The sequence below is a fragment of the Equus asinus genome, chromosome 23, assembly GCF_041296235.1.
Source record: "Equus asinus isolate D_3611 breed Donkey chromosome 23, EquAss-T2T_v2, whole genome shotgun sequence".
NCBI classification, from domain to species: domain Eukaryota; kingdom Metazoa; phylum Chordata; class Mammalia; order Perissodactyla; family Equidae; genus Equus; species Equus asinus.
In genome coordinates, this window is record NC_091812.1 from 66,394,278 (window position 1) to 66,420,910 (window position 26,633).

The 26,633-nt window shown below is 42.9% G+C and overlaps 1 protein-coding gene across 7 annotated transcripts in view; it reads right to left on the bottom strand.

The window, feature by feature from the left end:
- Window positions 1-26,633, bottom strand: part of SPIN1 (spindlin 1) — a 72,440-nt gene that overhangs the window by 9,316 nt on the left and 36,491 nt on the right. For all 7 annotated transcript variants that reach the window (XM_070495973.1, XM_044757016.2, XM_070495972.1 and 4 more), the window contains 2 exons: window positions 15,476-15,524; window positions 3,368-3,621 (listed from right to left, as the gene is read on the bottom strand). In XM_070495973.1, the coding sequence (XP_070352074.1) occupies window positions 3,368-3,621; window positions 15,476-15,524 (303 nt within the window). The remainder of the gene's footprint in view (window positions 1-3,367; window positions 3,622-15,475; window positions 15,525-26,633) is intronic.

Here is a 26,633-nt window from a genome sequence, read left to right on the forward strand (position 1 = left end):
TGTCTCCAGAATACATAAAGAACTCCCACAACTCAACAACAAAAAAATTAAATAATCCAATCAAAAAAATGGGCAAAGGACCTGAACAGACATTTCTGCAAAGATGATACACAAAAGGCCAAAAAGCATATGCAAAGATGCTCAACATCATTAATCACCAGAGAAATGCAAATCAAAACCAACAGAAAAAAACAAGTGTTAGTGAGGATGTAGAGAAACTGGACCCCTTCTGCACTGTTGGTGGGAGTGTAAAATGTTACAAATGCTATAGAAAACAGTATATAGGTGCCTCAGAAAATAAACATAGCATATGAGCTAGCAATTCCACTCCTGGGTATATCCCCAAAAGAACTGAAAGCAGGGTCCCGAAGAGATATCTGCACACCCATGTTCACAGCAGCATTATCCACAATGCTAAAAGGTGGAAGCAACCCAAATGTCCATCCAGATGAATGGATAAACAAAAGATGGCATATACATGCAATGGAGTATTAGCCTTAAAAAGGAAGGAAATCCTGTCACATGCTACAACATGGAAGAACCTTGAGGATGTTATTAAGAGAAAGAAGTCCGTCAAAAAAGACACATATCGTATGATTCCACTCACAAGGTATCTAAAGTAATCAAATTCATAGAAAGAGAAAGCAGAATGTTGGGTGCCAGGGGCTGGGGGAGAGGGAAAGGGGAGTTGTTTAGTGGGGATAGAATTTCAGATTTGCAAGATGAGAAAGTTCTGGAGATGTGTCTCCCAACCACGTGAATACACTCAACACTACTGCACTGTGCACTTAACATGGTCCCACAGGGCCGGGCCGGGCCGAGTGGGTGCGTGCGCGCGCTCTGCGTCAGAGGCCCAGGGTTTCGCTGGTTTGGATCCTGGGCACGGACATGGCACCACTCATCAGGCCACGCTGAGGTGGCGGCCCACATGCCACAACTACAAGGACCCACAACTAAAAATACACAACTATGTACCGGGGGGCTTTGGGGAGAAAAAGGAAAAATAACATTTAAAAAAAAAAGGTTCCATAGTTAATTTTGTGCTGTGTGCTTTTTACCACAAAACAAAACAAATTTCAGTCTTTGAATGGATCTTTCACCAAGACGTGATATCGTATCATCACACACTGCAGAAAATACTGGGTCTGCTGCGTTACGCACATCTTCAAAACAGTGGGAAGCTGTAGCGTGTAACCGTGAAAGCATGAGAGTGAAGAGGGCAAATTACACTGAATGTTATTATGAAAATAATTCTGACCTCACAAACCTCCTGAATGGGCTTCAGGGAACCTCAAGGGTCCCAGACCACACCGTGGGAACCACTGCTCTGTGCCGTCACGTTTTTAGGCTGACTGACTGACTCTTTTCGCCACTTTTAGCTTAAGGAAAACAAAACCGTAACTACAGTCCGATGGACTGCCTGAAGCAAACGAGGAAAGACTGTTTTCTTCCTACACGGAATGTAAACGAAGGTCAAATAATTTTTCAGGCCAACGTATCACAGAGCAAATTAACTAATTAAATGAAGCATGTGATACATTGCTGGTTTGCATAGGGGCCTCTGGATTTCCTTTTTTAAATTGCTTTGCTGTTTACAAAAGTAATCTACGTCCACTGTCGGAAACCGCGATGACCTACAACTAGAAAGAAGAACATTAACTCTCAGTCCCACAACCATAGATGCTTACATATTTGGGGGTACTCTGGTAGGTCAAACCATTTTTTTATCAAAATATTTTTTTTCTGTCCTATGATGACAAAAAACCTAACTCACATCCTGCAGCAAAAATGCAGTAAATTTCAAATCATCAATTAGTCTTTCCCTAGAAGGGGTAGAGACTAAAATTCTGCATCAGAAAAAGAATGCACGATAATTACTACAAATAAGTGATATAAGGGTTTGGATTTTTTTTTGGCGAGGAAGACTGTCACTGAGCTAACATCTGTGCGAATCTTCCTCTATTTTGTGTGTGGGATGACGCCACAATGTGGCTTGAGGAGTGTGTGTAGGTCCATGCCCAGGATCGGAACCCGTGAACCCCAGGCCACCGAAGCAGAGCAGGTGACGTTAACCACTACACTACCAGGCCAGCCCCTGGATAATATTTTTTAAGCCTTGAAGGTCAGACTCGTCAATGTTAGTTTCTTATGTAGGAAACAGAGTCACGTCAAGGTCAAGAAGAAATAGAGGATGCGTCTCATGAGAAAGAATGAGGTGTTCAGTTGCACTCAGAATAGATAAAAATGTTTAAAATGCCAGATTTACTATTACACAATTAGTTACCTTTGGGAATAAAATAAAGATTTAAATTTAAAGAAAGATTTCTGTGAAAACTGCATGATGTGTACAAGGGATGAGCACAGACTCAGCATCTGACATACAAAGGGAAGACGGACAAAACACGTGCTGCTCTGGAAGGCGTTAACCTGCGGGGAGTGCGCGCGACCCAGGGATACACGGCACGGACAAGGGGCACGGGGACTAGGGGACTGGGGAAGCTTCTTCCCATGACTGTGAGACCCCAAAGCTGCACCCCCAACTCAGACGTGCGGAAGCTGCAATTGCTCAGGGCACGGGCTCTAAAGACAGCTCCAAAGCATCATCCAGCATCTGACAACCCCACTGCAAGAGCAAGAGGACAGTTCAAAGGAGACTGGAGAAAGCCACGCTAAGCTGGGTGCATCCCACTGGTCTTAAAAATAAAATAGGTCATTATTATTAAACTGACACCTTATGCCTTAAGGAATTTAAGTTGTGCAAGGCAAAACTGACTCACATGACATTTAAACAAAGAGCTACTCATTTCTACAAATCCTGTGCAAACAGACCCTAAGGAGTGTATATTAGAGCTCACATTCTCATTGCTTACATTTTGGCTGAAAGTACAGTTATTATTTATGTAATAATATACAATGAAAGATACTTCACATAAAGATTCTAAAATTAATGCCTAAGATTTTCTTTAGCTATTACAATCTGATGAAATAAATATGTAAGATATTTGAGCTAATGAGAAATATTCTTACCCATCAAAGTCCAGATAAATAGTGACCAAATGTGAGAAATAATGATGTTAGAAATTCAAAATGTGAGAAATAAGCACATTAGAAATTATTAGATTATAAACATCTTGGGGAACAATTTGATACATTTCTCTATCCCTCGCAGTTCCTCGAACTGTACTTTTAGAACATCTGCTGGTCAATTTTTGTGGATTTGGTGACTGATTTAAATGTGTATAAGGAGTGACTCACTCCAATAAACATAAAAATAAAAATACCAATAATGCAAAAGAATCATCAAAGCGCAACCATTTCAATAATCACGTTTCAAGCATGTAACACACAAACAGGAAACAGGACTTACCGACTCTGTCAGGGAGGACTTCGAGCGCAGACACTCTCTCATCCTTATTAAGTTCTAGTCCATAAACACAGTCAAATCCATCGTACTTTATAAGATACAAAGAAGGGTTTACAGGCACCTGGTCCAGAACGGTTCCTTTCCACTGGGTGACAGGGCCATTCCCCTCTCTCCACCCATGCTGAATCCTGCAGCCTACGATGTTCCGCCGGGGCTGGGACACAGGTTTGCTCGGCCCCACACTGCTCCGATGTTTTCTGTATTCACACATATACACACGTAAGGTACCATCTCAAAAGTATGCACTCTAGACGCAACACACTACAGCTAGCCCGCATGCTCTCTCTACACATGATCCCAGGCCTGTGCTGGCTAACGTTGCCACTCCGGGTTCAGTGGCTCCAGGTAGCCATCGCCCAGCCCCACAGCCATGCAGCGTGGCTCACAGGGGGCCCTTCTCTATCACCATGTTTGCACACGGTGTGCTGGCAAAGGGAGCGAGCTGTGCACCCCAACTGTGGACAGGCAGAAAAACATGACAAGTCAGGAGCAACTGAAGCTCCAACATTAAGCATCAGTTTTTCGGCTTCTGAGTTTCCCTTAATTCAGTCAACTCACAATTATCCGAGTTAACCAAAGAGAAGGGCTGCCCACAGGGAATAATTACACATGCACAGAGCTTTACAGAATACGAGTTCATTTCTAGTCAAAAACAAACATGTCACTATTCAACCCCCCCCATTCTAATGCCCCCATAATTCTGCCCCACTGGCTTAAATATTAAGAACAAACTCAACATTTCTCTTTTCCTTAAACTGGAGTCTTGGCTGGCTTACATCCATGCGTTATATCATCACTACTTCTCTAGAAAACATATAATCTTAAACACTTAAATTTGTGAGAAATACTTAACGTAATATTAAAAATTACTGTGGAAACACCAAACTACATTCTTTCTGGATTATTAACAAATGAACAATCTACATACAATGTTTACAAATAATACATTCTGGCTCTTGATATCAGGAGAGCATCTTCGTTTCACCTAGAAATCCAAAGACAAGGGACAAGATCTGGCTTGAACACAAGCTGAATGCCAAAGCCACACTGGTACCGGGACGCTGCTAGACCCAAGAATGAAAAAATTCAGAATTCCCTTCCCACACTTTCGTCAGCATAAAGCTCCTATTCAGTACACCCAGAATAAAAGCGATGAACACCTGGCATAAACAAATAAAGTTTTTAAGAAAACATTTTATTGTAGGCTATAATATTTAAACTATAATTGTACATATTTTAAATAGACCAGCTTGGTAAATCTAGCGGGTTTGTGAGACAGAGAAACAGGTTACCACAAAGCATTAGGGCTGCCCCGATGAGGCCTGGAATCTGCTGCTGCAGGTCTCTCCCTAAGCGAGACAGGGAACCCACCTGCAGAAAAAACACCCCAGGAGGGAACTTCCCCAGTCACTCTGGAAAAGGGTCCCCTGTGAGACGAGACCCCCAGCTCTGCAAACACCCAGCAAAACTGCCTTCCAGGACGGCAGAGCCCACGCTGAGGACACGCTGCAGAGAACAGCACTCTGCACGACCACAGCGAGCACAGGGCACGGCAAAGACGAGGCGCAGGCGCTGAAGGGACAGGGCCCCAAGGAGGCCACCCTCAAGAGGTATGATGAAGGAGACCGCACAGAGAGGCCTTGTTTAAGTGTGCCACAGGAAGACAGCAGAGCACAGAGCTCGGCAGCGAGGACAGCTGTCCTGGAACAGCCTCGCCCCTTCTCATGTAGAGGAGTCTCAGGAGAGGGTTACGGTGTGACCAACACAGGACGGCATGTAACACTCAGAACGACAAATGACGCACCGATGGGCAGTGAAGGCAGACAGACCCAAAGCAGTGCCCACGGAGTCGATGGAAACCGTCACCTGACATTATACACACAACAGAGCCCATGGAAGAGGAACTGACATCTGAAACAAGAGCCAAGAAATGAGTCAGCTGCACAAGAGAAGACCTGAGAAAGTCAGCCACAGGCAGCAAACGAGGAGCAATCCAAAACTTCTCAGAAATGAAGACTCAACTAGAGGAACGTGAGGAGATAAGACGCCGTGGGGTGTGAGAGGGAAACGGATGGTAAGGAGACAGATGGGGAAAAAATAAAGAATCAAGAGACGGTGACAGATATGAAATTCCAACTTCTATATAACAAAATTACCCAAAAACTAAAACGAAAGAAACAGAAAAGAATATCCAAAGAATCCAAGAAAAATTTCCTGAAATAAAAGACTTAAACGTCCAAAGGCAGCCCTGGGAAAACTGCCCCAGAACTACTGACACTAAGACGTTCCAGAGAAACACACGGACTTTAAAGAAAGTAACATCTCTTGGGCATCCAGGCAAAAGAACCACATCCTGTGGAAGGAAAAGAAAATCAGAGTGTGACAGTGACACCGTCTGCCACCAGACAACAAAGAAACAAACTTAAGGTTCTCAGGAAAGAAAATGTGAGCCACGGGTTTTATAATCAGCCAAGAATTCTACACTGACCTCCAACTAAAAGGCCACAGATAAAACTGTGTGAACATGTAAGAACTTGGGGAGTACTGTCCTCACAGATGCTTCCCGAAGAAGGCACAGGACAGAGCTTCAGACAGTCAAGGAGCACTGAGAAGCTTCAGCACGGGGCTGAGAGTAAGCCTCGACTGTATCCACTGCAGGAGACACAGCAGGACAGGGTGAAACTGCGACCTGCTCTGACAACAGCATCAACCCCACTCTGAAAAGCAGCAGGAGGGAGTATGCACAGTGGAAGACGCTGGCTGGTCTAAAGGACGCCACTCGGAACAAACGAGCTCACAGGCGACGTAGAGAGAAAGGAGAGCCAAGTCCATTCAGTATTGCTCAGAGTGAGGAACCAATCTCTCTCACCAGAAAGTAAACAAAGACTGCAATGGAAAACCCAGTGGAGAGGATGAAGGTCAGCCCAGCCCTGTCGGGCCTGCACCTCGTCACTATTAACGACACTCCAACCCCAAGCACACGACCTCCAGGACCTCTTCACAACCCGGGATGTGCACCCAGCTGCCAGGCCCCGGAGAAACGGCTGGCAGCGTGACTACGTTTCTCCTTGAGCATACAGAAAGTTTTTTAGCATCACTTTTTCCTTCAAATGGACAATTACCTATCTCCTTTTGATCTTTAGGCAAAAGTCCTTGTGATTCATCCCGTGTACAGGACCAGGCTGTCTTCACAGCAAGGGCAAAGGCTGGTTCCCAAACCTCACTGAGGAAAGAATTCAGTCACATGCCCCATCTTGTAAAGACACAGACATTCCATTGTTACTACCAAAATTATAAGCAAATACAGCATCTTCACCAGAGTGATGGTTAATTTTAATGTGTCAACTTGGCTGGGCCACAGCACTCAGGTATTTAGTCAAACATTACATGTCTTCTGTGCAGGTATTTTTCCAGCCAAAACCAACATGTAAGTCAAGAGACTGCCCTCCAGAACGCAGGTGGGCCTCGTCCAATCACGTGAAGGTCTTTGGACAAAGAAAGAGGAAGAAAAGGCAAATCTACCTTTGGACTCGAGCTATTTACATACCACTGGTCCTGTTTCTCTGGAAAACACTGACTACAATGGGAAAAGGCTCTTTCCTAGATTCAGAGGCACGGAATTCCTCTATCACCATGACTCTTAACAAAACCGGTAGAAACCCAGCCAGTGAGAGTAGAAAGAGGGCACTGGCAGGCTCCAAGCAATGGTTTTCTAGATTAGCCACGCATCCCATCTACACTCGTTCACGGCGTTCTTCTGTGGCCCACCGCTGTTTCTGAAGATGGAGGTGCTGGGCATTCCGAGTCCCCACTCTGTGCCACGCACAGTCACCTCCAGTGGTGTCCACGAGGACGCCCACTCTCCTGAGCATTACAGGGAGCTCGAGCCTGGCCAGGGCCATCCCTTTTCAAAGTGGCTGCTTTACGCTTCAATCTGAAGACACACATTCCTCCCTGCAGCATGGGTTTATTTTCTCACCTCCATGAAGGGGATGTTAACCGTTAACCTGGGCTCTGGCAAATAAATGCCTATTTTCACATTTTGTTCTATGTTTCCGTCTGCAACGCTTCGTTCTCACTTCCGCATCTCGTTCTCTCTTATCTGCACAGCCAGGGTGAGTGAGTTTTCTTTGCACCAAATAAAGCCCCAAGGGAAGCTGCAGGTCTTACTTCTAGTCTTACAGCAATTACCTCTAATTTTCAAAATGTCATATTTAAACGTACATTTTTCTACTAAATTATACAAATAATCAAAATCTACACTTTCCCTTCCACAGCGCAACTAAAAAGACTAGCCCAAGACCAAAAACTTTTTAGCACAAGATTAAAAACAAAAAATTCCTAGCAAAAGGCAAAATTTTAAAAAACAAACACCTCAGCACATAGTAACCCCACCTGGCCACTTGCACCGCACTGCTGAAATTTAGGCTTTTGTTCCAAATTGTTATTTTTCATTTTGCTACTATCTTAAAAATGGTTTTTTTAAAACACTGCCTTATTTAGAAATAAACAAGGAAGGACTTTTGTTGCTTTTTGCTTAATGTTTTCATCTATTTTCTTCTTATGTGTACTTGGTCTGTCTAGACCCATCCTCTGGTGAATCAGATGGGGTTTACAAACACAAATTCTAAATCCGTGCAAGCCTCAAAATACTAGTATTTTGCCATCATCCATGAATTACCCAGGTACGCAAGTCAGGCTCAAAACCCTGTTCCCTCAGTACTTCTACCGGAAAAAAGCACTTTCATGGTCTTCTCTTTTCCAGAGTTAAAGATCTCAGATGCTGGTCTGATCCTTGTTCCTTGGAGGGTAATCTGTTTTTCTCTTCCAGTTGCTTTTAGAATTCCCTTTGTTCCTGGATTCTGAAATGCCACCAGGACATGTGACACATTTTTAACTATCCCTCACTAGGACTTGGTCAATCTAAAGAGAGCTGTGCAAAATGACGTGTCATCTTTATTCCTGATTATCTGTGCCCCCAATCTCCTTTTGGAAACTCTTACTAGACAACTGAGCACTTCCAGATGCATCTTCCACAACTCAATGTCTCTCTCACACTGTTCATCTTCCAGAACTCCTCAGTGCCATTTTTACTGAATCAGGTACAACAGACAGGCTTGAATGTCAGCCTCTCTACTGACTATCTGACAGGGTTTTTAATTTCCACGAGCTGTTTGTTTATCTCATCTCGCAGGGGTTTTCTTTCCAATGCACTGAGGATGCCGCTCACTTCCTTTCGGGACTCCTCAGAGAGCTGCTCGGGTCGGCCTCGTCTGTGTGGGGTCCGAGTGCTGCTTTCCTTCAGTTTCCTAGCTCTGGCTTAGCTCTCTTGTTCTAGGCATGACTTTCTTTCATGCTATCAGCGCTCCTCAGGGGCCTGATTCTTGGTGTTCAAATTTAGATAGATGCAGGTAAGATTCAGTGCTATGTGTACTGTGGGGTGTCTCCTCTGGCCAAGTCGGGCCCCTGGCCTCGGAGCAGTTGAGTGCAGGGTCTAGGGGAGCAGCGTGACCCAGGGAGCTGCGAGCAGCCAGGAGGGAGCAACCTGTCATCAGGGGAGGCGAGGAGAGAATCGGCGGCCTGGCTAGCATAGCTGGCTCCTCACCCCTAAAGACCTCGGCGGCTGCAGCCAGCCTTCGCGGCCTCTGATCCGGACTGGACTGAGTCAAGGGGAGCTGGCTGAACATTCATTTTTTGGAGGTCTTTCTTTTCAGCTCAAAGTAGCTGAGAGTTCCTCAGCTCTGCCTAGTTTTTCTATAAATCTATTCCCATCTGCTTTATATCTTCCAGAAATTTCTCAGTGTTCTGGTCTGCTAGTAGGATGACTTTTCTAAATCAGTAATAACAGAAACTGCAAATTTTGAGGAGTTAATTTTAATGCGAATTATGGTGCGGTACTGTTTTCTATCTGCCTATAGAACAGATACAACCCTCCTACTGAACAATTTGGCAATCCGTTGTCCCAGTGATTCCATGTCTAGAAATTTATCAAAAGAAAATAATGCACGAACACAAAGATATAACTACAATGATGTTCTGAGCAGTGCTTATAACAGAGGAAATGGAAATAGAAAATATTCAACAACAGGTCCCACTGATCCAATAATTAGCATCTCTACATGATGAAATAACTGCATAGCTATTTAAAATCATGGAAGAGAAATTGAAGACGTTTTAAAAACCCACCAGTGTAGAAAATACGACCACATGAAAAATTTTAATCATACAATTATTCATAAACATATGTAGAAAAAAGATTTTAAAATATACATTAAACTGTTAACAGCTGTAATCCTCAAATGATGGCAATAGAAATAATTAAGTTGTCTTCCTCTGTGTTTACCTGTGTTTTCAAAGTTTTCTACAATAACTTAAGTATGTCACTTTTACAGGCAGGCACAACACAATTTTTAATTTAATTACCGCTAAGTTAATGCAATGAATATCTTAAATTCTGCAACGAATTATATATAAAAACAGATTTATACATTTTAACATTATCAATTCCAGATTTTATTTCTACTGCCTTTTTTTTGGTCCAGGGTAATTCCACTTTTAGAACGTCATTTCACTAGTCCTAAAAGAAGAATTAAAGAGCTAACATAGATACTACTTCTGCCCAATTTACTTAATAAACTTACTCTGACTGAAAAGGCAGAAGCAGCAAAGACAGCCCCCGCCACCGACCACCGCAGGCGAAGCCAGCCATCAGCGCAGCACACCGCTCCTTAGACCACCCGTCAAGCTTCCCAGTTCCTGGGCCCTGCACGCAGCATCCAAGCTGCCTGAACACCCTTGCAGCCAAAGCTTACCAAGAAGGGTGTTTAAAAATATATACTAAAATATTAATTATTTACTATTAAGAGTATAGAAATATATAAGTTGGTAAAAACGAATTAAGTTCTTCCAATTAGCATCTATATAAAACAAGGCTTAGAATTTCCCTAAAAAACAAATAATGCACTAAGAATATCTAACATTGGGTAAAATGCTGATAACTGCTGGAGCTGAGCCATAGGGAGTCGGGATTTATTACACACTCTCCGTTTTTGTGTATGTTTAAAAATTTTCCATACTAGAAAAGTTAAAAATTACATATTAAACAAGTTCTTAGACTTCATTTTAATTCCTAATTGCTAATTTAGATTTTCAACAGGAAAACTCTAATAAAAATTAAAGCTTATTTACATGAGTTGAAATAGTATATACAAAAGCAAACAGTAGGAACTGTCAGATTACAGGAAGAGGATGTGATACAGACAGACACCTTTGGTCATCTCTGGAGAGTTCAATAAAAGAGCAACTCAAGAGAGATGTGAGATTAACAACTTAAAGGAACTTTGATTTAAAATGAGGGCTCCTTGAATACTGTGATTTTTATTTACATTCTTCATGGATATATGCATTTTTAACATTTCCTGTATTTCAAGAATAGAAGAAATTTAAAAATAAAGAAATTTCTTGTATTTTCTTGGCAAAGAGTCTAAAATGTTCTTAACTATCATTTTCCAGGTAGTCAATAAACAAACAGCAACACTGTAAGCAAGCACCAAGATACTTCGTTCAACCGAGCACCCCAGAATCATAGCCAAGCACAAATAAAAGGCTGCATATGTCAAGATCAAAACAATTCAGGGATGAAGCAGACAACCAGAACTAAACAACTATAATTGCTTTCCTTGTTTCTATCTCCAGAAGCTATTCCTTGAAACAAATGGTTCAAGGAGAAAAATTAAATGACTGAAAGGTATTTGGCTTCCTTAGAGATGAACTGATCTCTGTCCTGATGCTAAGCATAGCTTTTCTTGTAGTTTCAAGGGGCGTGAACGGTGACCAAGCACACAGCCCAATCACTTTCACTGCTCTATTGTGTGTCTACTTCCCACACAGCCTGGCTTAGTTCTCTGATGTGCCCAAAAGATCAGCTCCGATAACAGTTTCGGCCAGTGCTTCTCCAGCTCTGGCAGGCCACCAGTCACTTGGGCACTCCAAGTCCCACCCCAGAGGTCCCGACTCCACAGAGCAGGTCTGGAGAGAGCCCAAGCCTTTCTCACAAGCTCCAAGTGCCGCCGCTGCTGCTACCACGGAGCGGGGAGCGCTGATTCAGAACACGCACTCGTGTCTATGCACGTGTTTCCAAAAGGGTACACTGAGTGTGCAGGAGATATTTGCGTACTTTGCTCAATACTTTAAGTTCTGAAAGTGCCACTATATTTTGTCATCAAGAAACCTTGTGTTGAAAGCTCTTTCATCTAGACTCCCTCAATGACTTTAATTGACCACTATTCCTCATTCAGTAAATGCCTTATTTTGGCAGCCAATATTTAAAGGGACTACACTTGTTAAATTAAGTTTTCAACTATCACAATTCTACTATGAACCACTAATACCTGTCACACACTAGGTACTCTGTTGGATGAATTAATTACTGACGCTTTTTCCTTATTATCCTTAATATTACGATAAAAAAGCAATGCTCCTACTCTGCATTCCAGCAGATCGCAGAAGAAAATACTGATTAAATAAAAATTACTGTCTTTCTGCAAAATGCAAACTAGCAAATAGAGACAAGAAATGCTTCTCTAGTCCTTGTCGCTTCATCAGAGTTCTACACTGATACTGTCATCCCCAGCTGACAATGACGATATGAAGACAGGAGGAGAAAGCGTCTGCTTCCATTCAGATCACTCTGGTTTCTTCATTACTCTGTCTACACACCGTGTGCCCAAGAACACTGGAGATGTCCACGCAAACAGCCAGATGCCTCGAGGCTCTTTGAAAGTGCTATCCACTTTCAGTGGTGTGAGTAACAGTTACTCCAATTTGGTGAAAAAGTATTACGTTTTGACAAATTTAAGACTGTCAAGACCATGCTTCATTTAGAAGCTTGCTCCAACAGTTATCTAATCTGTGTGCTCACGGCTAAAATAACCCATTTTTCAGATACGAGACAACAAATCACGCAGCTTGGGAACTAGGGCATGGCTGCTGCGTGTCCTGGTCTGTCCCAGCCCAGCCACTGCTCAGCTGTACGACCTCACACAAGGTACTGCACCTCTCTGCACAGAAGGGTTCATGCTTCCTACTTGACAGGGATGCCATTAGGACTACGTGGACCACACCAGGGACACAAGGAGGAGGAGGAGGAGGATGACAGTCTTTGTCAGTAACAAGTATCTGTGTATTACAAAATGGAAGGAAAACATTCCCCGGGAGCCCCTCTACTCGGTGTAAGCTCCTGCTGCACTTTCTAAATGTAGGTTAGTGGGAAATAGACCAAAGTCTGGTCATGCTTTCCAACAGTACCCTGAAATGGAACTCTATCCACTGTTCACATTACGGAAGGAAAAACCCAGATTTATATCCGAAAATTGAAACACAGAACCACGCTGGCTAAATCCACCTTGGAGGCCCCCTACTACACCTTCCCTTCAAAATCTACTTCCAGTGCAAACCACCTCCTGGGAAGCCGGGAAAGGCTTATCCATTAGCTTATTCCCGGAACACAGTCAGGGGCCTGCCTACAGGAGGCACGTCTTTGCTTCCACTGACTTTAAGAACAAACACAATCCAGCTCTGTGGCGTTCGTGGGTGCAGCAGTGCTCTGCGCACACTGCAGACCTGATGCCCCGCAGCCCAGCACACACGGACAGTGGCTGCCCTTCTCAGGACCAGGGCTCTGCCAGCACTCGCCTCCTTGACGCTCCTGTGTCTCTCTCAAGCAAGCAGAGGCGTCTGCAGTGAGGTGACTGCTCAGGCCCCTGGGCCAGCAGGGGAAGTGAGAGGATACAGCAGTGGCTGCACATGACAAGTCCTGAGGGCCTTACTCCCTGGAGGGCCATAGTGGGACAGGAAAAGAATGAGGCTCCAGTTCTGCTTTGCTATACTTGGTTTCCATAAACATTTCATTTGTAGAAAGGATTCTATGCTGAAAAGCTGAAACCCCACTGTTCTAGTCCAACACTGTGATTTCAGACATGAAACGAGTAAGCTGAGCAAGCAAGGCAGACAAAGGAACTCGCAGAGGCTGACAGCTGAGCCAATGGGCTTCCCATGCCAAGGCCAGCTCCCAGGCAGGGGCCACTCCACCAGCCTCCAGCCCTGCTTACCCCTCCAAAGGCAAGCAGTAACAGCCATCATTTGTGAAACGTGGAAACTTTTGTTTCAGTCTTTTTTCTCCACTCCACCCATCTTCATGTTTGCACTGAGATTAGAAAAAATAGGAAAACACGATTGATAACTTTTCCTTTCATTTCAACTTCTCCCTTTTGCTACAGAGCAACGTGTTTGAGGCTTCCAGTCTGTAAGTGGGACAAGCACGCCTCCTAGTAAAGCACCAGCTCAAGCTCCCTGCATCGTGCAACATACAGGACAAGAGATCCTTTCAGCTGGTACACAGATGAACTGCAAAAGTTCAACAGGTAAGTGGAAAAGAGGATGAGTCCACCAAGGCCATGATGCAATGAACAGCACCACTCAGGAAGAGGCACGTGACAGCTCCCTCAAACAGAACGCATCAGTAAGAGGCCCCGGAGCCCAAACCCATGAACGTCTGAAATCCTAAGTAAATGAACTTTTAATCAGATATCTGGAATACGTAAAAACGGATAAAATAGAACGTACATTACATTCTCGAAGACACTAATTTTAACCTAATTGGCAAAATCTACTTTGATGACTGTTCTGGTCTTGCAAAGCTAATGGGTAATTTGCTTTTACTTCCCACTATATTTAAGTTTTCATCATTACCTAATTTTTATGGCTCATATTTCTGCTTTTTATTGTTACTTTCTATTTGTGCCAAGAGATGGTTTATCATAGATGGCAATGACGTGGTAGTGAACGGACATACGTTAGGTATCAGCTATCTGGATGTGGCAGAACTGATGGTGATGGGCAAAAGAACGAAATTCGAGAAACACTTTATCGAGGCACAGGGACACAAGAGCATACCCACATTACCTTCACATTTTAACTCTCTACACTGAACAGTACAGATATCTACATCATGTGTCCACGTATCACTTACGCGAGACGCACGTCTGCCTTAATCGCCAACAGTCAGTGAGGGTGTTTTATCTGTGGATACCTTCCACCACAGTCAAGAGGCCTCTCATGCTCTCCAGCCACTACAGTGCAGTGATCAGGGGCAGAGCCTTCCCATATGAGTAACTGGGAAACAACTGCTACAATGAGAGGCTACGGAGACGCTAGGGTCAAGGAGGGTCTCTTCCATACTTAACAATCTATGATTAAGACGCACAATCAGAACTAATTTGTTAGAGTGCTTTCCATGGTGCAATGGCAGTCACCAGTACTGGTGGGTACCTGTGAAATCTATCAAGAGAATACAGTACAAGTGGACATTACTATTTAAGAAAGTATCTCAATTTTCTTTTTGGATATAACCATGTCACACACCAAAAGATTTCAGGGAGAAAAAGGTGGCTTCTGTACTCTGCTACCTACAGACTTTAGGATTTATCACTTAAAATACATGGCTATTTAATTCTTTTGTCATGCATATGCTTTCTCTAAATTACAAGCTCTTCATTCACCTGAAAATGCTATACAGCAGTGAGTGTGCCCAGCAGTGTGCTAGCTAGGCCCTCAAGCACGAGCTATGGGCTCTGTCCACAAGGAGCTCCTTGTCCAGCAGTGGATCCAAGACCTGGAGAGGGATCTGCACCCCGAGCATGCAGCCCTTCCAAGGACAGAAGCAGGAAGGGTTCCCCATGCAGCTGCCACCCTCGCCACAACTGACACTTCCATCAGTCCAGCTCCCATACGGCTGGAGGGGGAATCATGGCCCAGAGGCTGCTCAAGGTGGAAGGACAGACCCAGGCACACTTAGGTCAGGCCGGGGAGAAGGGACTGGATGGGGACATGACCACATGCTTCTGCTCAGCATGCAGCAAGGTACGTGAGGCCAGCCACTGCAAGCCAAGGCCTCCTCCTTACAGGGCAGAGAGGGCCTCACACAGGTGACCTTACATCCCCTGCAACCAAAGGCACACCTGCCACCTAAAAGCAAGGCTCAGAACGGCTTACTTGTGGGACGTCCTTTTCTTCATCATGCTTGCAGACACACCAGCATGGCCTAAAAGAGAAGTGAGCATAAGTCAATGAAAAATGGATAAAAAATAGTCAAAACTCAGGAAAAATAAACTTCTGAAAAACTGCTAGACAGAGCATGAAATGAAAATAAACTGTAAATAGCCAGCATGTAAAAAGTCATTTGTTCACTTAACTTTAAAAAGGAGACATGAGGGGTTCTGGAAAGTGACAGGGACACCAGTTCATCTCTCAAATCAGCCATAAAACACAAAACCAAGATCCTGTGCACAAAAACATCCCCAAAAAGAAAGTGACAACCCTAGGCATAAAGCAGTAAAGGTACAGCACTTGCCTTCCTGCCACAAACAACTAGAAACCAGGAAAGACGATACGAAACTCCCGGACGCAGACATCGGGGGACAGGCGGCACAGGCCTATGGGACGAGGGGGCCCCAGCGGAGCCCGCACCAACCCAGACCATGTTCCAAGAGCAATCTGTGAACCACGGAATGTGAAGGGGGAACCACGACCTGGTTTTGCCACGCTGAGACAGACTGGAGCTGGGGAGGGCGAGGCAGCTGGAAGTCGAGGAAGAAAGTGCTGGCAAGGAGGGAGATCTCCGAAGGAGCTCCAAACACCCGGGGGCTCTTCAGTCTGGCTAGACACTAACCTGGGAAGGTATGAAAGTTGTTCAAAGTCCATGGGGGACAGTCAGTAAAAACCACAAAGAGGTAACCCCTTAGCAGGAAGGTGGCAATGGCCCTAAGGATAAAAGCCGCTGTAAACCCATCCCAGCATCTGCTCACCAAAACAAACTCCAACACTCACTGAAGGACATCAACAAACCCCAGCACTCCACCACACGTTTCCAACGGCCAGTGCCCCCACAAAAATCACCAGACATGCAGACAACAGCAGACTGTAACCCCAGAACTAAGCAGGCTATAACCAAAATGATGTAAATAACAGGTAAAGATGTTGAAAGAACTATAATAAATATGCTCAAATATCTAAAGGAAGACAAAAACCCTTTAAATAGAAAAATGGGGGGGGGGAACCCAAATGAAACTAGTGAAAAATACATGATGCAAAATGAAAAGAATTGTTGGATGTGATTAAGAGCAGATTAGACCCCACAGATGAAAAGATCAGTGAACTTGAGACATGACAATGATGCAAACTATCCAAAATGACACACAGGGAAAAAACTGGAGAAAATGAACAGCCTCAGTGACCTGTGGGACATCAAGTGGCCTAACATCAATGACACTGGACTCCACAATAAAGAGGACAAAGGAGTGAAAGAAAAAAAACCTGAAAAAAAACTGGCAGCAAGTTTTCCAGATGCAGTAAGTATACAACCATGTAGCCAAAAAGCTCAGCGAAGCCAAGTAAGATAAAAACAAGAAAACCTCGCCAAGGCACAGCCTGACCAAATTTCTGAAAATCGCTGACCAAGAAAATATTTTTAAAACAACCAAAGAACAAAGACACATTAAATACAGGAAACAAAGAAAATACTGGCTCCAGATCTATCAGAAACAATGTACGCCAGAAGACAGGGGAACAAACCTTCCAGGCACAGCTAAAGCAGATAAACCAAGCAACCAACTATGGACTAGAACACTACATCCAGCAAAACACCTTCAAACTGACAACAGCAACGATGACGTTAAATGTAAATAGTCTGTGCCACACAAGCGACCATATAAAAAAGGAAAAGACAATTATTACTAACATTTCAAAATGATAAAAGTCAATTAATCAAGAAGCCATAACAATCTTTTGTGTATATGAACTTAAATGCAGAATACTGAAATACATAAAGCAAAGACTGACAGAACTGACAACAAAAACTGACATACCCATACATTTTTTCCAAGTTCATGTGGGACATTAACTCAGATATATCACATGCTACTCATGAAACAAACCAACACACTTAAAACAACTTGAAATCATATGAAGTACATTCTCTGACCACATCAGAATTAAACTAGAAATAAATAAGGTTTGGAAACACTCCAGTATTTGAAAACTAATCAACTATCTTCTAAAAATCCATGCTTGAAATACAAAATCACAATAAAAATTCACCTATTTTGAAGAAATAAAAATGAAAACAATCTATCAAAATCTGTGGAATGCAGAAAAGCAGTACTTACGATATTGACCAAGATTCACACTAAGTAACAAGAACATAAAGGAAACAAAGGGCTTTGTTACCATAAACTCAGAACCGTGGTTTTCCTGGGCGGAGGAAGGGGCTTCCAGGTTATCTGCAAAGTTCTCTCTCTCTGGCCTTACATTAAGATGTGTACTGCTTAAACAAATTTCTGTATTAATGCTATGTTTACAATTTTAAAAAGGTAACTGAAAAAGAAGGTATTTGGCCAATTGGGCTGCGTAAGACTGTACGTTCTGGTCCACAGATAAAGATGGCAAGACACGGCCCTGACTGCTAAAAGAGCCACTCGCCCACACTTTCACCCAGCATGTTTACCTGCACTGAGCCACGTGGCAGCTCAGGGACAAAAATGAGACACAGATGGGAAGGAGAGCAAATCTACCTGAAGCATCCCTGGAACATCTCTAGGCTTAGAGTAGACAAGGACAAGGAGACAAGAAATGCAAAAGCAGACATGAAGATACAGGATTTGTTCAAGCTCTACTGGAACTGCATCAGGCATCAGGATCCCCGCCCTCCCCAGACTGAAAACACGCGGAAAGGGCAGCCAACTTTAGCATTCAGTTCGTCCCCTGCCTAACAGCAACATCCCTGTCCCTGCATCCAAGCAATATGTGGACAGCAGTGCACGGAGGGGAACCACGACCTGGTTTTGCTACGCTGAGTCAGACAGGAGCTGGGCAGGGTGAGGCGCTGGAAGTGACAGAAGAGAGTGCTGGCAACAACGGAGCTCTCTGAGGAGCTTTTCGGGCCCCACACAAAGCTGACTTTCCCATTTAGAAGAACACCATGGCAGACACAATCTTGTATTGATCACTCAAGAAAAGGTAAGCCATTCTAATTAATCCTTGATCCTTAAGCATGAATGAAAACACCTCAGTGGTATGACCGAGAAAGACAAAAACAAGCAGTACAGCTGTTCATGAAATCACCCAAGAAGAACAGAGATGAGATAACAGAAGCGGCCCCTCCAGAAAAGGGAAACACTAGAGTAACAAAATGGGAACAAGAGGCTACGGAAAGAGAACACAAGAGCTCTTGAAAATTAAAGAAAAATGAATACAGAGAACTTCCTATTTCTGGTCCAGCACGTTAAGAGCCTGGAAGTCATCGCTCCATCCTAATGACAAGTAAAAGGTTGAACAAGCTGAAAAACCAACAACTTTTCTTAGATTGGTCAGAAGTTAAGCTCACAAGGTCTGCTGCCCCAAAGCTGGACAAAGAGACATGTGGATGGAGACAGAGAATCCCACTTCACCAGAGCAGAAACCTCCACAGGAACCAGCGCTGGGGTACGAAGACCTCAACAGTAACTGACCAACTACTGGAGGCTCAGTATAGACAAGGCTAAGACAGAAAAACTCCAGTGGACCCGGTCATTCTCAGGGGGGTCATCCTCATCTTTATGAGTTTTACCTCCATGAGCTCTACCCAGATTCTCAGACTGAAGATCAAAGAAAGATCACCTCCTACTGCTGGAAGTAGGGGAAAGTATGCATTTTGAAATACATCGAAAGCTCTCTGTTCTTAGCAAGCCCTGCCCTGGAGGGAAACTTTTATCAGAGTCTAACCTGCGGGGGTTTGTATCAGGGCGTAAATGGCCCTGGTGAAGGGGAACACCCAACGCCAACTCTCTCTGGCCACCCTCTCATGTAACAGAAATTTCAAACCCTGGCCATCCTCTCATGTAACAGAAATTTCAAACCCTGGCCATCCTCTCATGTAACAGAAATTTCAAACCCTGGCCGTCCTGCACCACATAAGAGGGGAGGACACTCAGAAGGACTTTGGAGGTCACAGTCCAGTGGCATAGATTCACTGTAGACTGAGATCTAATCCCAGCAACAGGGGATGCATCACCAATCCCACACCTCACCCACATATCACTAAAGGCTTCTTTACTGGACTTCCTTTTACCCGGTACATGCCTGGCTTTCATCAAAAACTTACAAAGCCTATTAAAAAGCAAAAATCACAGTTTTAATGAGACACAGCAAGCATGAGAACCAGATTCATTTATGGCAGGGAAGTCAGAATTATCAGACCAAAAATTTAAAATAACTGTGAATAATATGCTAAGGACTCTAATAAAAAAAAGTAGACAACATGCAAGGACAGATGAATAATGTAAGCAGAGAGACGGAAATAAGAAAAGAAAATCAAAAAAACATGGTAGAGATCAAAAACACCGTAACAGAAATGAAGAACGTCTGTGATGGACTCACTGGAAGATGGGACATGGCTGAGGAAAGAACCCCTGAGCCTGAGGATAAGTCAACAGAAACTTCCAAAACTGAAGAGCAAAGAGAACAAAGAGAGATGAGGAAAAACAAACAGAATATCTGAAAACTGTGGGACGATGCTGTTGTAACCTGAGCATAGTGGGAAGACCAAAAAGACGAGAAAGAACAGAAGCAATGACGGCTGACGATCTCCCCAAAGGAACAGCAGACACCAAAGCACAGATCCAGGAAGCTCAGAGATCAACAGGGAGAACAAATGCAAAAAGAAGTACACACAGGCTTACCATATTCAAACCACACAAAACCAGGGTAGAGGGAAGATCCTGAAAGAAGCCCAAGGGGAAAACGCCTAACTACAGAGAAGCAGGATAAGAGTGACATCCAGCTGCTCCTCAAAAACCACATGAGCAAAAAGAGCGCAGAGTAAAACATTTAAAGTGTTGACAGAAATAAAAAATAAAGCTACAACTTTGTATTCTGCAGAACTACCCTTCAAAAGAAAAGGACAAACAGTCTTGCTCCAACAAAAACGGAAGGAATTTGTTCCCTGGAGATCTGTCCTACAAGAAACGTTAAAAGAAATTCTTCAGAGAGAAGGACAAAGATACAGTTCAGAAACTCAGATCGACAGAAATAAAAAACATTAGAGCTGGAAGAAGTGATGGTAAAATCAAAAATTTCATTTTTCATATTCTTAATTGAACTGACTTTTATTTAAAATAACATTAGCAACAATGTACTAGATGATTATAGCTTATATGTAAGTGAAAGACAGCAAAGGTACAAAGGCCTGGAGGAAGGAGTCAGAATACTCAGTTCTCTAAGGGACACTCTACAGTGGAGCTCTAGTACTACTTGGAAGTACGCTTGGATTACTTGTAAATGTATCTCGCAAACTCCAGGAGTAAAAACGTAAAACAGAAGTATAATTGACACAAGAAGAGAGAGAAAGAGGAATCATGTAAATGTTCAATTAAAACCATAAAAGGCAGGAAAAGAGTGGAAAACAAAAATAGGAAGGAAGAACACTGGCAATGAATAGAAAATAGTAATAAATACAGCTGATATTAATCCGATAACCACCCCCAACATCAACGGTCAAAATGGATCAGTCAAAAGAGACTGTCAGAGTGGATAGGAACACAAGCCCACGCTGTATGTTGTCCGCAAGAAACCCACTTTAAATACAAAGACGAATTTAGATTAAAAGTAAAGGAGTTCTCCTCAATACGGCGCTTGAGCAGACGTTGAACTCGCCTCCTCCCACGAACACAACCAGGTTACAACAATTTTAGGAAGAATTACCCTGGATTGAAAACCGAAAACTGGATAAAAAGAACCCCCACAATAAGGGACAGTCCTGATGAAAGCAGAAGAGGCAGTAAAACAGCCACCTTTGGGAGCAGCAGAGCTTCTCAGCTGGCCAGGTGGGAGCCAACCTAAGGTACGAGCCCTCCTTGGAGGAGTGAGGTCTGGAGCGGGGGCAATACTGCTATAACCATCCTTCGGACTCAGCCCAACTGAGAGGGGGTCTTACTGCCTGGCTTTGCTGGCTAATAACTGCAGCGAGGACACCCCAGAAAAGCTATCAGCCGAAAGCCGAAAAGATCTGGGTCTTAAAGGGCCCACGCACAAACTCACTCATTGCAGCAACCTAAAATCACCAGAGAGAAGAGTGACTGTCCTTTGGTGAAACGAGACTCACCTGGTGGGCTCTGGGGGCATCTTGGTGAGAGGAGGATCCTCTCCGGAGACTGAGTCATTGATGGGGGCCGTTGTTCTGAGCTGGTCCAGGCGGGCTGATATGGGCACAGGTGGGGGCCATTGAGGTGCGCCCCTTGGGCTGTTAGCCCAGCAGTCTGCCAGCCCAGCGGTCTGCCACACCCACTAGAGCACAGATTTAATCCAGGTCAGCCAGGGCAGGCAACCCGCCCTAGGGACTGGCCCCACCTAACAGCAAGCCCTCAGGCTACTTTTCAGCCTGCACTGACTGAATGCCTTGATCCTCTACAGGCAGGCAAAGGTGTGTGCCTCTGTGGGGCAGGGCTTGTGTGAGGACCAGGTGAACTGTGGGGAGCATTGGGGCAGAGGTGGGGGCCTCTGCAGTGCAGCGGTGGGGTACGCTCCAGGGGGTTGAGAAGTGTGCATGGACCAGGACTGTGCTGACAGTGTATGAGGTCCAGAGGGGGGTGAGGCTTATCAGCGGCAGAAGACTTGTGTTTCACAAACAGCCATAAAAAAGATCAGCCCCACCTTCCAAAGCCTGAAACAACTGAGGGCCTCCATGCCAAGGGAGAGCCCTACTCAGCTGCACTCCTAAGAGAACTGACATCAGCCTTGTTGGCCTCAGGCCTATCACAACTGTACGCCCATGAGCCTAGCAAACAGCTACACTGGGTACCAACCCAATTAAGAAGACAATTACAATAAGAGTGTGCTAATAGACTTTGTAGCCAACAGTGCTGAGGCCCATCCAAACCGGATTTACAAACAGCTGGCCAGGGAAGGAAAGATCAGACTCCCCGGGTACCTGCAGTGGGAGCAACCCTGCCACAGCAAAAGTACATAATTAGCCCACAAAGGGGTCACTCCTGGTTCTTATGGTCTGGTGACGAGAGGGAAGCACACTGCTGGGCCTCATAAGGCATCTCATACATAAGGCCACTTCTCCAAGATCAGGAGACATAGCCAACTCACCTAGTACAAAGAAAATAGCACAGAGAAAGAGGTATAATGAGGAGGCAAAGCAATACTTTCCAAGCAAGGGAACACTACAAAACACCAGAAAAAGAACTAAGTGAAACAGAATCTAGCGACCTCCTTGACAAAGAATTCAAACAAAACATAATGAGGATTCTCACAGATATGCAGAGAAGAATGCATGAACACAGTGAGCACATGAGCAAAGAACTGGAAGATATAAAAAAGAGCCAATCGGAAATGAAGAATACAATACTCAAAATGAGAAATTCACTAGAGGGTCTCAATAGCAGAGCAGGGGAAGCAGAAGAATGGATCAGCGAGCTAGACCAAAGATTAGAGGAAATCACCCAAGCAGAACAGAAAAGAGAAAAAAGAACTAGACAGAATGAGAACAGTGTAAGGGAACTCTGGGACAATATCAAGCATGCTAACATTCGGATTATAGGGGTCCCAGAAGGAGAAGAGAGAGACAAAGGGGCAGAAAATTTATGTGTCGAAATAATAGAGGAAAATTTTCCTCACCTGAGGAAGGAAACAGACATCCAAGTTCAGGAAGCACAGAGAGCTTCAAACATGAGAAGCCCAAAGAGGCCCACACCGAGACATATTATAATCAAAATGTCTAAAATTAAAGACAGAGAGAGAATCCTAAAAGCAGCAAGAGAAAGGCCACAAGTGACATATAAAGGGAAGCCCATCAGGCTGTCAGCAGACTTCTCAGCCGAGACCCCTACGGCACAACATATTTGAAGTGCTAAAAGGAAAAAACCTGCAACCAAGAATACGCTATCCATCAAGGCTGTCATTCAGAATGGAAGGAGAGATAAAGAGCTTCCCAGACAAGCAAAAATTAAAGGAGTTTATCACCAAGAAACCAGTTCTACAAAAAATGCTGAAGGGACTTATATAAGTGGGAAAGCAATGACTACAAAGAGAGATAAAAGAAAAAAATTATCAAAAAAACCCAAAACAACAACAAGAAAAAATAGGCAATAAAATCACTTGTAAGGTAAAAGTATAGTAAAGCTGCAGATCAACTACCTGTGAAGGTAATATGAAGGTTAAAAGACAAATGTACTAAAATTACCTATTTCAATGATAAGAGAGTAATGGATAGACACACACTAAACAAAAGACTATATACGATGTGACAAGCATATAACGTGGGAGGAGGGGAGTGAAAAAGTAGAGCTTTTAGAAAGAGGTCAATAGACTGTTATATGCATAGTATATCAAATAGGATCCTCATGGTAACCACAAACCAGAAACCTATAACAAGCAATAAAAAAAGTAACACAAAAGAAATCAAACCTATTACTAAAGATAACCATCAAACCACAAGGGAAGACAGCAAGAGAAAAAGAAAGGAACTGAGAAGAACTACTAAAACACCCCCAAAAAAGAAAAAGTGACAAAATGGCAATAAATACATATTTATCAATAGCTACTTTAAATGTCAATGCACTAAATGCTACAATCAAATGCTATAGGGTGGCCAACTGGATAAAAAAACAAGATCCATGTATATGCTGCATACAAGAGACACACTTCAGACCTACAGACACTCACAAACTGAAAGTGAAAGGATGGAAAAAGATATTCCATGCAAATGGCAAAGAAAAGAAAGCGGGGGTAGCAATACTTATATCAGACAAAATAGACTTTAAAACAAAAACTGTACATTACGATAAAGGGAACAATCCAACAAGAAAATATAACACTTGTAAATATCTACGCACCCAGCATAGGAGCACCTAAATATATAAAGCAATTATTAACAGACATAAGAGGAGAAATAGACAGTAACACAATAATAGTAGGGGACTTTAACACTCCACTTACACCAATGGATAGATCATCCAAACAGAAGATCAACAAGGAAACACTCACCTTAAAGGACACATGAGACCAGATGGACTTAGTAGATATATACAGAACATTCCATCCAAAAACCACAGAATACACATTCTTTTCAAATGCCGATGGAACATTCTCCAGGATTGATCACATATTAGGCCACAAAACAAGTCTAAATAAATTTAAGAAGATCAGAATAACACCATGCATCTTTTCTGAGCACAAAGGTATGAAACTGGAAATCAACTACAGAAAAAAAACCAGAAAAGCCACAAAAATGTGGAGATTGAACAAAATGCTACTGAACAATGATTGGGTCAATAAAGAAATCAGAGAAGAAAAAAAAAATTCCTGGAGACAAACGAAAATGAAAACATGACATGCCAAAATCTGTGGGATACAGCAAAAGCAGTTCTACGAGGGAAGTTTATAGCAATTCAGGCCTACCTCAACAAAGAAGAAAAATCCCAAATAGACAATCTAAAAGTGCACCTAAAGGTACTGGAAAAAGAACAACAAACAAAGCCCAAAATCAGCAGAAGGAAGGAAATAATAAAAATCAGAGCAGAAACACACGAAATAGAGACTAAAAAAAATAGCAAAAATTAATGAAAACAAGAGCTGATTCTTCAAAAAGATAAACAAAATTGACAAACCCTTAGCTAGACTCACCAAGAAAAAAAGAGAGGGCTGAAATAAATAAAATCAGAAATCAAAGAGGAGAGATTACAACGGACACCTCAGAAATACAAAAGATAATAAGAGAATACTATGAAAAGCTATACGCCAACAAATTGGATAATCTGGAGGAAATGGATAAATTCTTAGAAACATACAACGTTCCAAAGCTGGACCAAGAAGATGTAGAAAATTTGAATAGACCGATCACCAGTAAGGAGATCGAAACAGCAATTAAAAACCTCCCAAAAAATAAAAGTCCAGGACCAGATGGCTTCCTTGGTGAATTCTACCAAACATTCAAAGAAGACCTAATACCTATCCTCCTCAAACTCTTCCAAAACATTGAAGAGGAGGGGAGGCTTCCTACCTCCTTCTACAAAGCAAACATTATCCTAATAACAAAACCAGACAAGGACAACACAAAAAAAGGAAATTACAGGCCAATATCACTGATGAACATCGATGCAAAAATCCTCAACAAAATACTAGCAAATCGAATACAACAATACATTAAAAAGATCATACATCATGATCAAGTGGGTTTCATTCCGGGGATGCAGGGATGGTTCAACATCTGCAAATCTATCAAAGTGATACACCACATTAACAAAATGAAGAATAAAAATCACATGATCATTTCAATAGATGCAGAGAAAGCATTTGACAAGATACAGCATCCATTTATGATAAAAACTCTAAATAAAATGGGTATAGAAGGAAAATACCTCAACATAATAAAGGCCATATATGACAAACCCACAGCAAATATCATTCTCAATGGAGAAAAACTGAAAGCTATGCCTCTAAGAACAGCAACCAGAAAAGGATGCCCACTGTCACCACTCTTATTTAACATAGTACTGCAAGTCCTAGCCAGAACAATCAGGCACGAAAAAGAAATAAAAAGGATCCACATGGGAAAAGAAGAAGTCAAACTATCACTCTTTGCAGATGACATGATTTTATATCTAGAAAACCCTAAAGAGTCCACTAAAAAACTTTTAGAAATATTAAAGGAATACAGTCAAGTTGCGGGATACAAAATCAATGTACAAAAATCGGTTGTGTTTCTATACACTAACAACGAAGTAGCAGAAAGAGAAATTAAGAATACAATCCCATTTACAATTGCAACAAAAAGAATAAAACACCTAGGAATATACTTAACAAAAGAGGTGAAAGACCTGTACACTGAAAAGGATAAGACATTGTTGAAAGAAATCGAAGAAGACACAAAGAAATGGAAAGACATTCCACGCTCTTGGATTGGAAGAATTAACATTGCTAAAATGTCCATACTTCCTAAAGCAATCTATAGATTCAACGCAATCCCTACCAAAGTTCCAACAACATTTTTTACAGAAATAGAACAAAGAATCCTTAAATTTATATGGAACAACAAAAGACCCCGAATAGCCAAAGATTCCTGAGAAAAAAGAACAAAGCCAGAGGTATCACACTCCCCGATTTCAAATTATAC